Here is a 13,349-nt window from a genome sequence, read left to right as displayed (position 1 = left end):
CTATAGTATTTGCATGGTCAGCATGTTTGAACGAATGGTGGTGTTTTTATATTGTGTATGCTTAAACGTGTTAATGCTAAAATGATGACGTAGCCTATTTTTATGCTGACAAAAGTAGTATTCAAGAAAACTAAGCAGTTCTGCCATGCGTCTGGAGCGGTTGTGAATATGGAGAAAAATAAGATTTGGTTAATGAGGAATAAGACCCTCTAGATCTACTGGTATTAGTTGGAACAGTGCACCACTCGGGCACCTTGTGCCTTTGTATTGAATACGGAACACTGGGCCGCACTGCTCGTCAGCACTAACGCTTGTCAAGCGCTCCTCTCAAGCACAGAAGCACTAGCGTGACACTGTTGTGGAAGACCCGACTGCCACGCAGAGGGCGCGGGTTGAAATGCCATCCTATCCTAGAAATTTGTTTCTCATTTATCATTTTTTATATCACGTGTTAGCAGTCATGGACACCGGTGGCAGTGGACAACTATGGCGCCAAAATCAGCTGTTGTGATCTCATAACAGCTTTCGCTGTAACAAACTTCAGCGCCGACAACGCCCTCTTCACTTTGGCCTGCGTGACAGGCGCGCAAAAATCCACTTGCGTTAATATAAACATCTCTGGTTTCCACTGTTTTCGTTTTTCGCACAATTTTAACATATGTTTGCTTTGGAATTCCTGCCTGAGGTACGCGCTAATAACGTACCCTAAGATATGCTCACAGTGCACGAGTTCAGTTGCTCCGGATTGCGAAGTTTTCTCGTGAACCGAAAAATGATTGAAAAAATTTCGTTTTCACTCCGGAACAAAATAATAGATAAAGTTTCGGTTACGTTTTCGTTCCGGTCCTAAATATCGTTTTTTTCGTTTTTCGTTTTTGGTTTTCGTTCCGTTCCGACACCCTGGTGCACGTCAACACGACCTCACACTATCAAGTGGAGTGGCGTATAGAAATAAATATATAATCGCCAACAAGTAACACGCAGGCAGCATTAATAGTGAATTTCAGTTTGTCCATATGCTTTTTTGCGGTAGCGTAATACTGGGTTACTGCAGCCATAACCGTGAGAGGCCGGATAGGTGAGGCCATCTGGCTGGGCAAAGAAGAACATTTCTCTGTTGGTGTGCAGTCACTATACCGATATTCCATAAACCCTCTTGCGTATACCGGAATGCCAGGCACGCTAAAATTCTCTGATATAGCTAATTGAGACATGCCAGCGAGGATGACTCGAGCGTGCGTCCCCAGGCACCTCCTAATTGCTGCTTGGAACGACATCCATTTTTGAATTGCTGTATTGCTAAGGGTTGAAGCGAAAATGATCTGCAACGTCACGTATCTTGGCGATTCTGAGTTCCAGAATGTCGTCTTAAACACTAGTTGACACTTTTGACAGAGGCGATGCTGGTGACAAGGCATGACTGATCGTGCACGCTTAGCAGACGAGATGTTAGCTGAGCGGCTGCGTCTCACGTGACTCCTTTCTGTAGGCAAGCTGTCAGCTGGGGCGCGGTCTGGAGGTGACTGCGAGGAAGCACTGCCAGCGCTAAATAATGGTGGACCTGCCGGCCGTTTTGAATTGTGCTAGATACTGAGGATATAAATCAATAAAACAGATTATTCGACCCTCAGTTGCATCTTAAGTCACGAATAACTACTAGGGGATCGATAACTACTCGTGGATGCAAAAATCTTGACATGCGTAAATTTGATGTCGGTGCCCCTTTAACAATTGCTCTACAGATGGCTATTCACACGTGTCTAAGCATTGTAGGAAGTGTAAAGTAGGTAACAATAACACGTGGCAACCGCTTCTGAATAAAACCAAGATTTTGTTCATTATGTCACAGCGTGACAAGAACTAGGAAAAGCTAAGGCACACACGACGGGACACAGCGCTGACTATCAACTGAATTTTTTTTTTTCAAGAAATGTGTCAATGTAGGGAAGGCCACACTTGCGCTCCTGCGCACAGTAACTGCGGCATACATACTTGCAAAAATTAAATATGAGAAAAGATGAGAAAGAGTTTCTATGTGTCAGTCCTTTTTCTGCTCACCCGAAGTCCAGAAGTGCTACCTCTCTGTCATAGAAGGGCGACAGATGGCCAGCTTACGCTGTTGCCTTCCTTCTTTTTTTATGTAGAATGCTTGCATGATTTCTCTAGATAGGGTACCCTTGTGTCTATACAAAACGGTAGCTTGGTCGAACAAAGGACGACATGTGCTGTCCTTGTAATTTCCTCAGTGCGCTGCCAAATGAAAGCATCCAGAGATACCTTTCAGGTTGTCCATTTTTTTCGCTTAACCTTTTGTTAAAACACCGCCCTGTCTGTCCTATGTACATTTGTCCGCATGAAATAAGTGTCTTGTACACCACCACGCTTATGCAGTTGACAAACCTCTGTTGATATTTCACCGTGCACGTTGACTGGTAGCTGCCATTTTTTCCTTGAGTCTTCTTTTCTATACTTGAACAAATTTCACTCAACTTGTTTTGCACCAAAAACATCACCTTTATTCTGTACCTGTTTCCTATCTATTTAGCCTGTGTGACACAGAATGAACATACGGGAGGGCAATGGTATTCTTGTATGTTTCGTCCTCACCTTATTTTTTTGACCTTGACCATTTTAACCCTTTGAGGGTCGAATTTTTTCGCGAAATCTAGTCCAAAAATGTGTAATTTTTTTATTGCTGAAATAAATTCCTCAGACGATTCTATTTAAGAAAAAAATTGTCTAAAATTTTTTTTCGTGACCATAAAGTGACAAAAAAAATCAGTTTTGTTGTTACATACATATGGTTTATCCGTAGTAAAATCAAGCAGAATCCTAAAAAAAAGCTTCACAGTTTTTTATGAACAAAATTATGCATTGTATTAAACATAGCTCAAAACATACAAAAATAAGCGCACCAGAGTACGTTTCCGGTTAAAAACGCTCGTGCTATAACACTAAAAACTTTTCAGCGTGTGATAGTCTTTGAAACATGGCTCCCCGCGCACGTGTTTCAGATGTCGCTCCTTGATCGTCATCGGAGTCGGAACTCGTCAAAAAATCCTCGTCTGACGAACTGAAATCCAATGAATCAGATTCCGATTCGGCACTTGGGGTCCGCATCGGAAGAATCGCTGCTCGACTCACCGGCAGCAGCGCAACCGGCGCGCGCTTCCATAGCGTAAGCGAACGGCGTCAGTGAGCGCACGGAAGAAAACTATGGTTCTGCGCCCTTCCGGAAAGCAAAACGCGTGAAAAAGCTACAGCAATACTTCGTCTTATCGCCAACAAGACGTAGTTAGTTTTTCCGAGACCCCAAAACAGGAAACGCAATGACGGCGGCGTCGTTTGTGTAATTTACCGCCGCACGGAAACAGATGAAATCGCGCGTCGGGGTGCAGTAAACGAGAGAGTAAGAAGCGGTAACCCTTTGAGAGATTAGAAACCAAACAGCTATCAGCTTTGCGGGCGCAAGAAGCGAAAACCACCCGAAGGACGAAACCAAAACTAGCCGGACCGCGTGCGCGCGTTCTGATGCGAGACTACAAGCCGCCGCGCCTGTTTGGAAAGAAAAAAAAAAGACGGAGAGACATTGGCGCATTAAAAAAATTACACGTATTCCCGAAGCGTGGCAGCACATTCCAAGCAAGAGAATTGGGAGAAGGCGTGCGTTTGAAACCAAACCGCGCCGCGGGCGCTCTAGGTTGCGCAAGCGATAGCTGGCGCGCGGCGCGCCATTTTGCGAAGCATAAAAAAAGCAACAACGGAGGGACATCGGCGCATGAAAAAAATTCCACGTATTCCCGAAACGTGGCAGCACATGCCAATCAAGAGAAATCATCGAAAAAGGCGCGCACTTTAAACCAGCTGCACCGCGAACGCGCTCGGATGGGCAAGCGATAGGCGGCGCGCCGTTTTGGGAAGCGAAAAAAAATACAACGGAGAGACATCGGCGCATGAAAAAAATTCCACGTATTCCCGAAGTGTGGCAGCACAGGCCAAGCAAGAGAAATGATCGAAAAAGGCGCGCGTTTTAAAAATAAACGCTATGCCGTACATGTACAACGAAAACCCTTTGGTACCAGCAAGCTTCTGCCGTACATGTACGGCGAAAACCCTGAAGGGGTTAAGAGCTTCCATGTGCACCACTGGTGTAGTATAAGTGGCTTCTTCCAATCTCTTGATCTGTTCGGAAACACTTTCCCATCGTGTGCATGCAAGACTTTGTCAGAGACGCCCTGATACATGACCTAGCGATGCCATTCTTTACTAACTTGGAATGTGTGCCGATTGGTAGTTTAGGAGCGATTTTTTTTGTCCCAGGACCGGTCTTTAGGAGGGGGCCACCAGTGACAGCCCCCTTCTCCACCTGAGCATGCTTCTGTCTGGAACTTGCTCACCGCAGGCTGCTGCTTTCAGGCCTGCACAAGAAGTTCACGCGCTGCTTTAGCAGGCGGCTTCTTGTCCATGCGCTCGACTGCTTCCTTTGTGTGATAGTTGTAGCGCTGCCGGCAAACATATTTGATCGGTCTTGCGGAGTTGCCCTGTATGGCCTGCAATCCTGTGATTGTCGCACAGTGCTGCGTCTTGGGTTAGTAAACCAGTGTTTGTTGACAACCTGTCTCGAGTATGTTTTCTGCGTCATGTCGGAGAGCTGACAAACCCGGCCATAGCGCAGTAGCGTCTTTGTGCGCTACAGTGGTGGAGGAGCGTTGCATCCCATCGGTCACGCTCGTAGGGTCAACTTCATGCAAACCTATCTCCACAACCACCACTAACTGTACCAGTTAGCTGTTCTAAAGGTTTATACATTTGGGTTCATAATTGGCTTCTGTCTCACTGCTGAGCTGAAAGAGTGCTGTCCAAAGCTGTACCACCGAACATCACAAATCTAGAATTGGTTACATTGATCTCTTGCTTGGACTGGGCTGAATGAGATTGTACAGTCAAACCCACATATGTGGAGCTCTAAAAAATGTGGGACCTAATTAGATACATAATTAGATATCTTTGAAAGAACGTACCATACTTTTGTTGCGAATTTCGGTGCATATGTTTGCTTCATATCACTGATTCACGATATTGCAAAGAGAGCAGCTTAATGGCATATGGAGGACCTTTTTTCTTTAGTTTTTATTTTTCCACGGTTAGTAGTTGGTGGTACGGGTTATATGCAGGGGCGGGTTATGCATGCGCGAATATGGGATTGATGTAAACAGCACCTCAACATCTTCATATGAAACTTCGCATACTCGTCAAGCGCCGGAAGTCTCTTATTCGCCTTGGCCCTGATGTTGGCCTTGTTCTTCAGTAATCTTGAGCGTGAAATGTAAAAACATTGCGTTCTTCCATTTCACAACAACCATTGCGTTAACAAAGGGAGCGAAGAATAGACCTTTTTCAAGCACACGAGCACCACCAACGGGCGCGCAAGCGCTCGTGGGAAATGTGGGTATGCCGCAGCAGTCGCCGCGACGAGCGAGCGGGCCTCGCGCTGTAGATTTCCGCTTGCGCCGTGCCAGGACTTCTTAGACACTGAAATTGGCAAGGTGCAACATGTTACTGCGCAGTTCAATCACGAACTTCAGTGTTTAGCTGCGACGGCCTCTCGACGATTTCCATCTGTCCCACTGTTGGAGCAGTTGAGTGGCCCAGAAGCGTCACCTTTTATTTATTTATTTATTTTTGGTGCCAGCGTGCTTTACGGCATAAATGAAAAAAAAAGTACAACTTGGAGCGGTCTGTGATTCGCGAAGGCATTTGGAATCAGTGTCCATCACCACTGTCGACGAGTACAGTGTGAGCTTCGATATTTAAAGAGTACATTAGAGAGTGTAGTCGGCATTTGGGGAAATGAGATACATTCATTGCGTCGCTCACATCCTATATGTAACGAACGATAAGTGCCTACTTACCTTCGTTGGTGCTATAACTACAGGTTGGAATAATACTTAGAGCGAAAAAAGAAAGGAGCAGTACAAGGAAGGAAATGCACAAACCAGCGCTCACGCACAACTGAAAGTTTATTGAGCGCGTGAAAAAAAGCATATATACAAAAATGGGAGTGCGTCGCGCGTGTCATAAAGAGGCACAAAATGTCAAAACAACCAAGGCGCGTGCTTACAGTCGATTATTAAAGCTGAACTCCTTGTCTTGTAACGACTGAGAAGGTTGACTGACACAAAGTGTGGCGTTATTTGTGACATGACATGCCTCCGAAATTTCTCGCGTGGTCCGATTAGGTTGATGGTACAAAATTACTGTGCTTTCGAAGATGGGATTACATTTTCATGACTGACATAGCGATGCGTGATGAGACGGCTCCATTCAATGAATTCCGATGCTCCCTGAGGCGCGTATTAATACATCGACCAGTCTGGGGGATGTACATGTGGACACAAGAAAGAGAAATTTGTAGTTAACTCCTACACAATCTACAAAACAATTGGCATGCCTCTGACCGCATTTTTCTTTGCCCATCGCAAACCCCTGCGACCTTAATGCGAATAAGCTTATTTGGGGCGGCAAACACAACCTTCACCCCCACATCGCTTCCCTACGTTCTTCAGGCCATGCGACTTCTTATACATATGTGGAATAACTGCAATATTTCTAGTGTATTGTTTACGGATGGAGGACGTCCGTGTTAATCTTTCTTTGCCATGCGAACAGATTTTCGCAAACCGATACTGCGATACGCAGGATATCCCGCCTCTTTGATCACATTGCAGCTGGAAAATACTGCTCATCTTATGTGCGCAAGTTTTTTTCCAATGCTGTGCGTAATCATGACATCCCAATTCCTCGTTTAACAATACTGTGAAACCTCGATGATACAAATCTCACGGGACCACCACAAATATTTGTATCATCCGAAATTCGTTTCACCAAATAGCATGGAAAATTAGCATGCAACAAAAGAAAGCTGGCGTACATTTTCATTTTTGTTTGTCAGGGCTGCGGCAACGTCAGGAAGAATCCTGAACGATTGTCAGTTAAGTTTTTAGATGTCGGCAATCATACCAGCTAGCACTCGTAAATACACGGCCCGTACGCGTGTATTTAATTAATGAACCAGGTGCGTTGTGACCCACGACACTCGCAAGCCGTGACGCGTCTCTGAAGGTTTATTCTGACCGTAAGAGTGAGTGAGTGAGTGAAACAACTTTATTCGGTCCACAATAGACGCGAGTAAACTCAACGTCACCTGGCTAGGCCCACTCGGGGACCATCAGGTTAAACCTGACGGCCCTCGCGCGGGCCCTCTGGACGGCCAGGATTTGAGAGGTCTGGTCCTGGGCCTTAATGAGCCTCTTCATTTCCGCTTGGGTGAAAGGGGGACCGGCAGAGGCGCAGCCCCACAGGACATGCTCGAAGTCCGCATAACCACCACACAAGGGGCAGTCCGGGCTTGGGAACCATTCAGGGTACATTGTGTGCAGTGCCGCAGGGGTCGGGTAAGTGCTTGTTTGGAAAAATGTTTTTCCTACGCCGTGATTCTGACGATTTGGCGGTGCGGCGCGCATGCCCACGCTTGCGCTCCTGCGCTCGCACGTGCTTGGCGCGTGTTCCGCGACAGCGCAGACAGCGTATTCGTACCTGGGTTGCAGCGAACGTTCGTATCAAACGTCGCTGGGTGAAAATCGGTTCGCAACAACCGTACTCCATTGCATTGCAGCCCAATTGGCCTTGGCCGGGACCTACGAAAAATTCGTATCACCCCGAAATTCGTATGAGCTGTGATCGTATCACTGAGGTTTCACTGTATTTGAATGCACCGACGCGAAATTAAACACCGATTTCGCTGAACGCGGGCTATACTGCCCGCAAACATGCTCCGAAGTGAAACTTGAAAGCATGTATCAAGAAACTGCAAATTATCCGAGCAAGGCATCTCTGAAGTGAATTCTAGTCCCATCCCTTCTTTAAACACGTTTAGAATGTGCTCACTGCTTTGTACAGCGCGTGACTTGTCATTTAAAATCATCTGTATACCTGAGCAGTGTAACACCTACAGTTTGGTTAAACCCGATCACGAGCCGCTATAACATTAAATGCCATAGCGGCTTGTGAAGAAGCAATCATTGAATAAATACGAATTCGGTGTTCCAGCTCACATTGCTCACGATAGCACGTTTTGACTGCATGTATGGGCACGTGATAACTCTCATGCCGCTTAACTGCTACATCCGGTATACATCCGCTCGGTGATACCTACACTGACTTCATCATTCCTTTCGCATTTCATGCATAGAAATACATGCAGGTGCGTTCAGACGTGTGTAGTATTTAGGATTTAATAATAGTCAACGAGCGGCGACGCGTTTTTTTCATTTGGTGCTTCCACGGCACCAACGAGCAGCGAGCGACGGAACAGCCGGCGGGCTCGCCATACACACTTTTCCCATAGTGCTTCGCACGCCCGCGGGGGGTTCTGGGATCGCTTGAAAAAGGTCTATTGCAAAGGAGTGAATAGTGACCGGGCCGATGGATGTGACGAGCAAATATGGGAGAAAGCATGTAATGACAAGTGGTAGTTTTTACTTGCCCTCTTTGGCACCTTTGTAATCGCACCACTTGTTTTCATGAATGCATGTGGTGATGTCCCCTTATGAGGGAAAGCCAACTTGTAGGGGCATTTCGCATTGTCCAATGTTCGATGCGTCAAGGGTTGTGGCTATTTGTGTTCAATGCAGCCATAGATTTTTCTACCATAAAATGCTGAGCAAGTGGCCCCACACGAGCAAGCGCCCCCCTTCCTTTTTCGGGAGATCTGAAATAGGCACCATTTACCAAGCAAGCGCCCCCCCTCCCCCTCCTCCCCTGCGGCAACTTTTTTTGTGAAGACAGGCATCGCTTGTGTAAAAAAGAACGACAACAATGAGTACACTGAATGCATATCTAACGTTGTTTATGAAATTCCGTTGTCGTGTGGCCGGTCGCATATTGGTCAAACCAGTCGCTGCTTCAATGGCTTGAGAGTGATGAGAGGGAATAAAAACAGTAAGAAAATAAACCATTTCATTAGAAACATGGATGGGCATTTCTTATTATTAGCCGCTCTCTCGCCTCCATCGTTAATTTCGGTTCGGGACCGAGTAAGCACCCCGTTGGGGGGGGCAGGCTTGCTCGGCATTTTACGGTACTCATTGATGCTAAAGCATTGTTGTTTTCGAGAACAGTTTGATATAAAGGATAATTCGATTTACCCGAGTTTGGTATAGCCAGGCTTGATTGTACAAGCAGGGTGTTTACCAGCTTCAAAAACCTGGAATAGTCGGGGAATTGGAACATATCTAGAAAAGTCAGTTAATTGTTATGTAATTGCTTGAAAATCCTGGTCGGGTCATGGGAATTGACTGATGGCAGCCTGCACAACCATCCCAGAAACCTTTACCTTTGATCAAAGCTCTTAAAAGTCACTTCTTTGACTACAACCACAGTTAACGGCTAGGCAGAAGTGTAAAAAAAAAGCAGTGCATCACTTCTGCTTCTACAGATCACACATTATATCTCATTTGTGATGTCTGACATTACTCATGCCGATAATTTTGTGCTTTTTTGTCTTGGTCACAATCTCAGCTTGGCATGAAGGCATTCTGGTTAGGCCAGAAGCAATAGTATCAGCAGAGGCTTGCCGGGTTGGGTCCACTCATTCATTGCGACCGAACGGCAGATGGCGTTAGCTCTGCACTAATTACTGGTGGCTTATTTAAAGGTTAGCATGGCATAACCACACCCAAATGCCAGTCACTTACGTTTCTAGAGATTGCAGAATTAAATCTGTCTCCATTGGAGACCACGCAAATGGTGGAAGCACACCAGCCTCGATTCCTGTAAGGAATCTTGGAGGTTGCTGTCAAAGCTAGATGGTGTGTGACACGTGGCCGTTGCTCTGAACGTGCTTGTAGAGCACGAGTGGTTTACAGGCCTACAAATGGATAAGGCAAGCCATTCATTTGTGCAAGTGTGCTTGGCCAGCACTGAAAAAGTGTGATCACTAAGCTTTGGTCACACAATGCAGCACTTGGAAACACTGTGGGTCGAGCTCTGTGGAAGTGCTCATAAAGAGCTACTGCTATTTGTGGAGATTGTATGTTGCCTTTCATGTGGCAATTCGTCTGTGGAGACAGGATTTTCAATATCCAAGAAATGTAGCGGAGTGCTTGACTGGACTAATTGGTGCAAAATGAAAGGGAATGTCTTGTGAAAAACATGAAAGAAGAGTCGCTCGCAACACAGTGGTTGATCTATTATGAAAGTGTCTGCAGCTGGTCATGGTGCAGAAGTTGATGTTGCAGACAATGGTTGAAGTAGTTCATCGTGCTAAATAGATTCAGATGGAAGGAAGAATTGCAGAGGAAGAAGCGGGAGCTGTTGGACTTGTCAGACATTGAGAATAGGATGCTGCTCTTGTAAGAGAGCTTGAATTGAAGACAAAAGAACTCGTGAAAGATGCACAGTTTCAAGTCATTATGTTGCAGCAAGAAATTGTCTCTGGATGAGTGAAATCACTGCCAGTGGAAATAAACCAGCTGTTCCGGTTGTAGATGCACGGTAGTTGTGTCTTTTAATAGTGTTTTCTAATTGTAAAAATTGTTTTAGCCAAAGGAACATACTAAACCAGTATGGTTTGCAATTTATCTCCTGAAATTCATACCATCAAAAAGTACCCAAAATTAAAAAAAACTTATTTGTGGCAGAAAAATTTTAAATATCCATTTGCATTTTCTTTTTGCTCGAATCGTCCATGGTCACCTTCTTGGTCATAAAAATGAGCACACATGACCTCGCCAATGTCTTCATGTGCTGCAGTACGTCAAGCACATGTTGCATTTCGGCAGTCACTGCAGCAGCGTGCACAGTCTGCTTTCTCACTGGCCAAAGCATCAAGCTGCGATGTCAAAAGCTCTGGCAATGTCTGCTGCGGTATGTTAACCGCAGGTGACACTGTCGTCATTGGCAGTGAAGAAATAGTTCTCGGTGCGAGTACTGTATTTTCCAGTATATATCTTGCACCTTTGTATAGGATGCACCTCCCTCATTATTCGCTGAACATGTCCCTTTATGTTCAGCGAAGAGGGATTTGTGTTGATTTGTGTGTCTCTCCAATGTTGTGCAACATGCTTTTAGCAGCCTTTGACAGAAAATTAGCTCAAGCACCTGTTGATGCAAAGGTGTTGAAGGTCTTTAGGTGGGTACATTGACGATTCTTTAGTAATTTTAAACACTTAACCCTTTTGTGACCACCGCTAACTCAGTGGATGAAATTTTAGCACTGTACTGGCGACATGCTAATGGTGTTTCATTCACGCATGAGCTTCTGACTGACTATAAATTGCAGTTTTTAGACTTGAACATGACTTCCTTGCAGTGATATGTGTGCTGGGTTTACCGCCCACGTTCACGCAAAGAGCTTTTACCCTTTGATGCGGCCTATTTGAAACTTGTTAAAGGGGCCATTGCCACCATGTGCCTTGAGGGGGCACTGGTGAAATCTTGCCCTCACAGCATGCAGGGTAGTTTCATGAGTCAGGTTAAGTGGCAGCATTCAGCTGGCTATCCTAACTCTGTCGTCATATCCGTTTCCGAAACCTTCCTTCAAAAGTTGAAGGGCACTAGGAAAAGCAGGCAGCCCATGCTCAAAAGACCAGTGGTTATACTATATGTTCATGAGGTAGCTCACAACCTCAAGAATGTGGCTAGCAGGTACAGTGTGCCTGTGGTTTTTTCTGCACCACGCAAGTTGGCTGGCCTATGTCCACGCATTTCTAAACCACCGAGGCCCTCCCCCTGTGGGAGGAAACACGCTCGGTCATATGTGGATTGCTCGGTTGGCATGGTGCATGAAATCCCACTCAGTTGTGGTCTGGTTTACATCGGATACACTGCTTGAGTGTCCTACTTGTGTGAGGCGAAGTTTTCCGGCGTTTCCGTTCTTGTGAAAAGCTCAGATGCTTTGGCCCTGGAAGTAGTAGAAGCTTTTTGGATAAAAAGAAAGGTGAATTGTGTATAAGTGATAGATCTGTGGTTTTATGCATGTCTGAATTTGAATTTTGTACTTTTTTTGCTCGATTAGAAATGGCTTTGCAGTGCCCCGTGTTTGATGTGTAATGATTAGGTGAGGCGGCGCTGTTTACATGTGTGGTGCGGGTCATATATTTTTTTTGCTGTTCTCCTCCGAATAAAATCAGCTCCAAGTGGCGCTCTTTTATTCTGCCTCTTCTGGTGGTGCTTTGGCATCTAAATTGTTCCTCGAAATTGGTTGTTTCTTTTGTTGTGCTACCCTGAATGTACTGTGAATAACTTGGTGTGCATTACAATATTGCTTTTCTTTTACAATAGATGTTCAGAAAATGTGGTGGCCTAAATCACTTTGCATCATTGCAGGTCATTGCTATGGAAAGGTGAAGGAGGAGACTGAGCAGCTGCGTGACGCCATTGCACAAAAACTCAAGCTGGATCCAGTGGAAACTGAAGTGGTTGTTGCATATCGGGGAGAAAAGAAGCAGGGACACTGTGTAGTGGCTGAAGTAGACAGGCCCCGACCAGCATGGTTTAGCAAGAACCTGATGAAATAATCTTCCTTGTGGGCCTTATTAGTCATAAAAATATTTCTCTGTGATTTGCCATAGCGATCTTTGTATGTAATATAGTGAATAAAAGCTCTATTTAGACCAGTATTCAAAATAATTGAACCAACCTGTCTATTCAAAATTATTGAGCCAACCTGTCTGTATCCTAAACCAGAGGCTGGGTCTACACGCGCCCATATAGTAAAAAATGAATAATTCAGATGTCGGCACGTTTTTGTCTTAAAAGTCTCATACTTTGTGGAAATGAAAGGAAATAATAGTAATATTTATGTAGTGAATAAATAACAGTAGTATCTTTCTAATAAATAGTGAAGCGGACTGCACAGGAGCGAACAAAACATGGCTGCACTAGGCCCAGATGTGCACCAGTCTCTAAACATTTCAAAACTGTCCGCCTCTATGGTCGGATACAGCTTTAGAAGTCCGCATCATTTCCTCCTCAAAGGCGGAAGCACACAAGACGGCACCAATGAGCACACACTCCAGACTAACATCATGAGCTGGAGGGCCGGTGACCCTACCTTCGGAGAACATTGCCAAGTGTATGAGCGGGACTATTTCTTTAGTCGTAGAGGTGATCGGCTGCTTCGTTTCGGTCATTCTGGCGGGGCCTCTCTGGACTTCCTAAAGAGTCAGTAAACAGGTTTTACATCTCCCACACAAGCTCACCAATTTGGGCAGAAAGCTGCGGCGATCACATTTTATGAATATCACAGTGTCGTGCAGGCGCTCCATTTTGAAAAACAATTCCCACGT

At 45.4% G+C, this 13,349-nt stretch overlaps 1 protein-coding gene across 1 annotated transcript in view; it reads left to right on the top strand.

The window, feature by feature from the left end:
- The window catches only part of LOC119394427 (39S ribosomal protein L32, mitochondrial), a gene marked incomplete at its 5' end in the record, with an annotated part of 53,560 nt that extends 40,880 nt beyond the window's left edge, over positions 1-12,680 (top strand). Inside the window, one exon of the mRNA XM_037661730.2 lies at positions 12,388-12,680. Within this exon, the coding sequence (XP_037517658.1) occupies positions 12,388-12,578 (191 nt within the window). The remainder of the gene's footprint in view (positions 1-12,387) is intronic.
- Positions 12,681-13,349: the final 669 nt, after the last annotated feature.

The sequence above is a fragment of the Rhipicephalus sanguineus genome, chromosome 5 (assembly GCF_013339695.2).
Source record: "Rhipicephalus sanguineus isolate Rsan-2018 chromosome 5, BIME_Rsan_1.4, whole genome shotgun sequence".
NCBI classification, from domain to species: Eukaryota; Metazoa; Arthropoda; class Arachnida; order Ixodida; family Ixodidae; genus Rhipicephalus; species Rhipicephalus sanguineus.
Note: the sequence above shows the minus strand (reverse complement) of the source record. Positions and strands in the feature narration are given on the sequence as shown.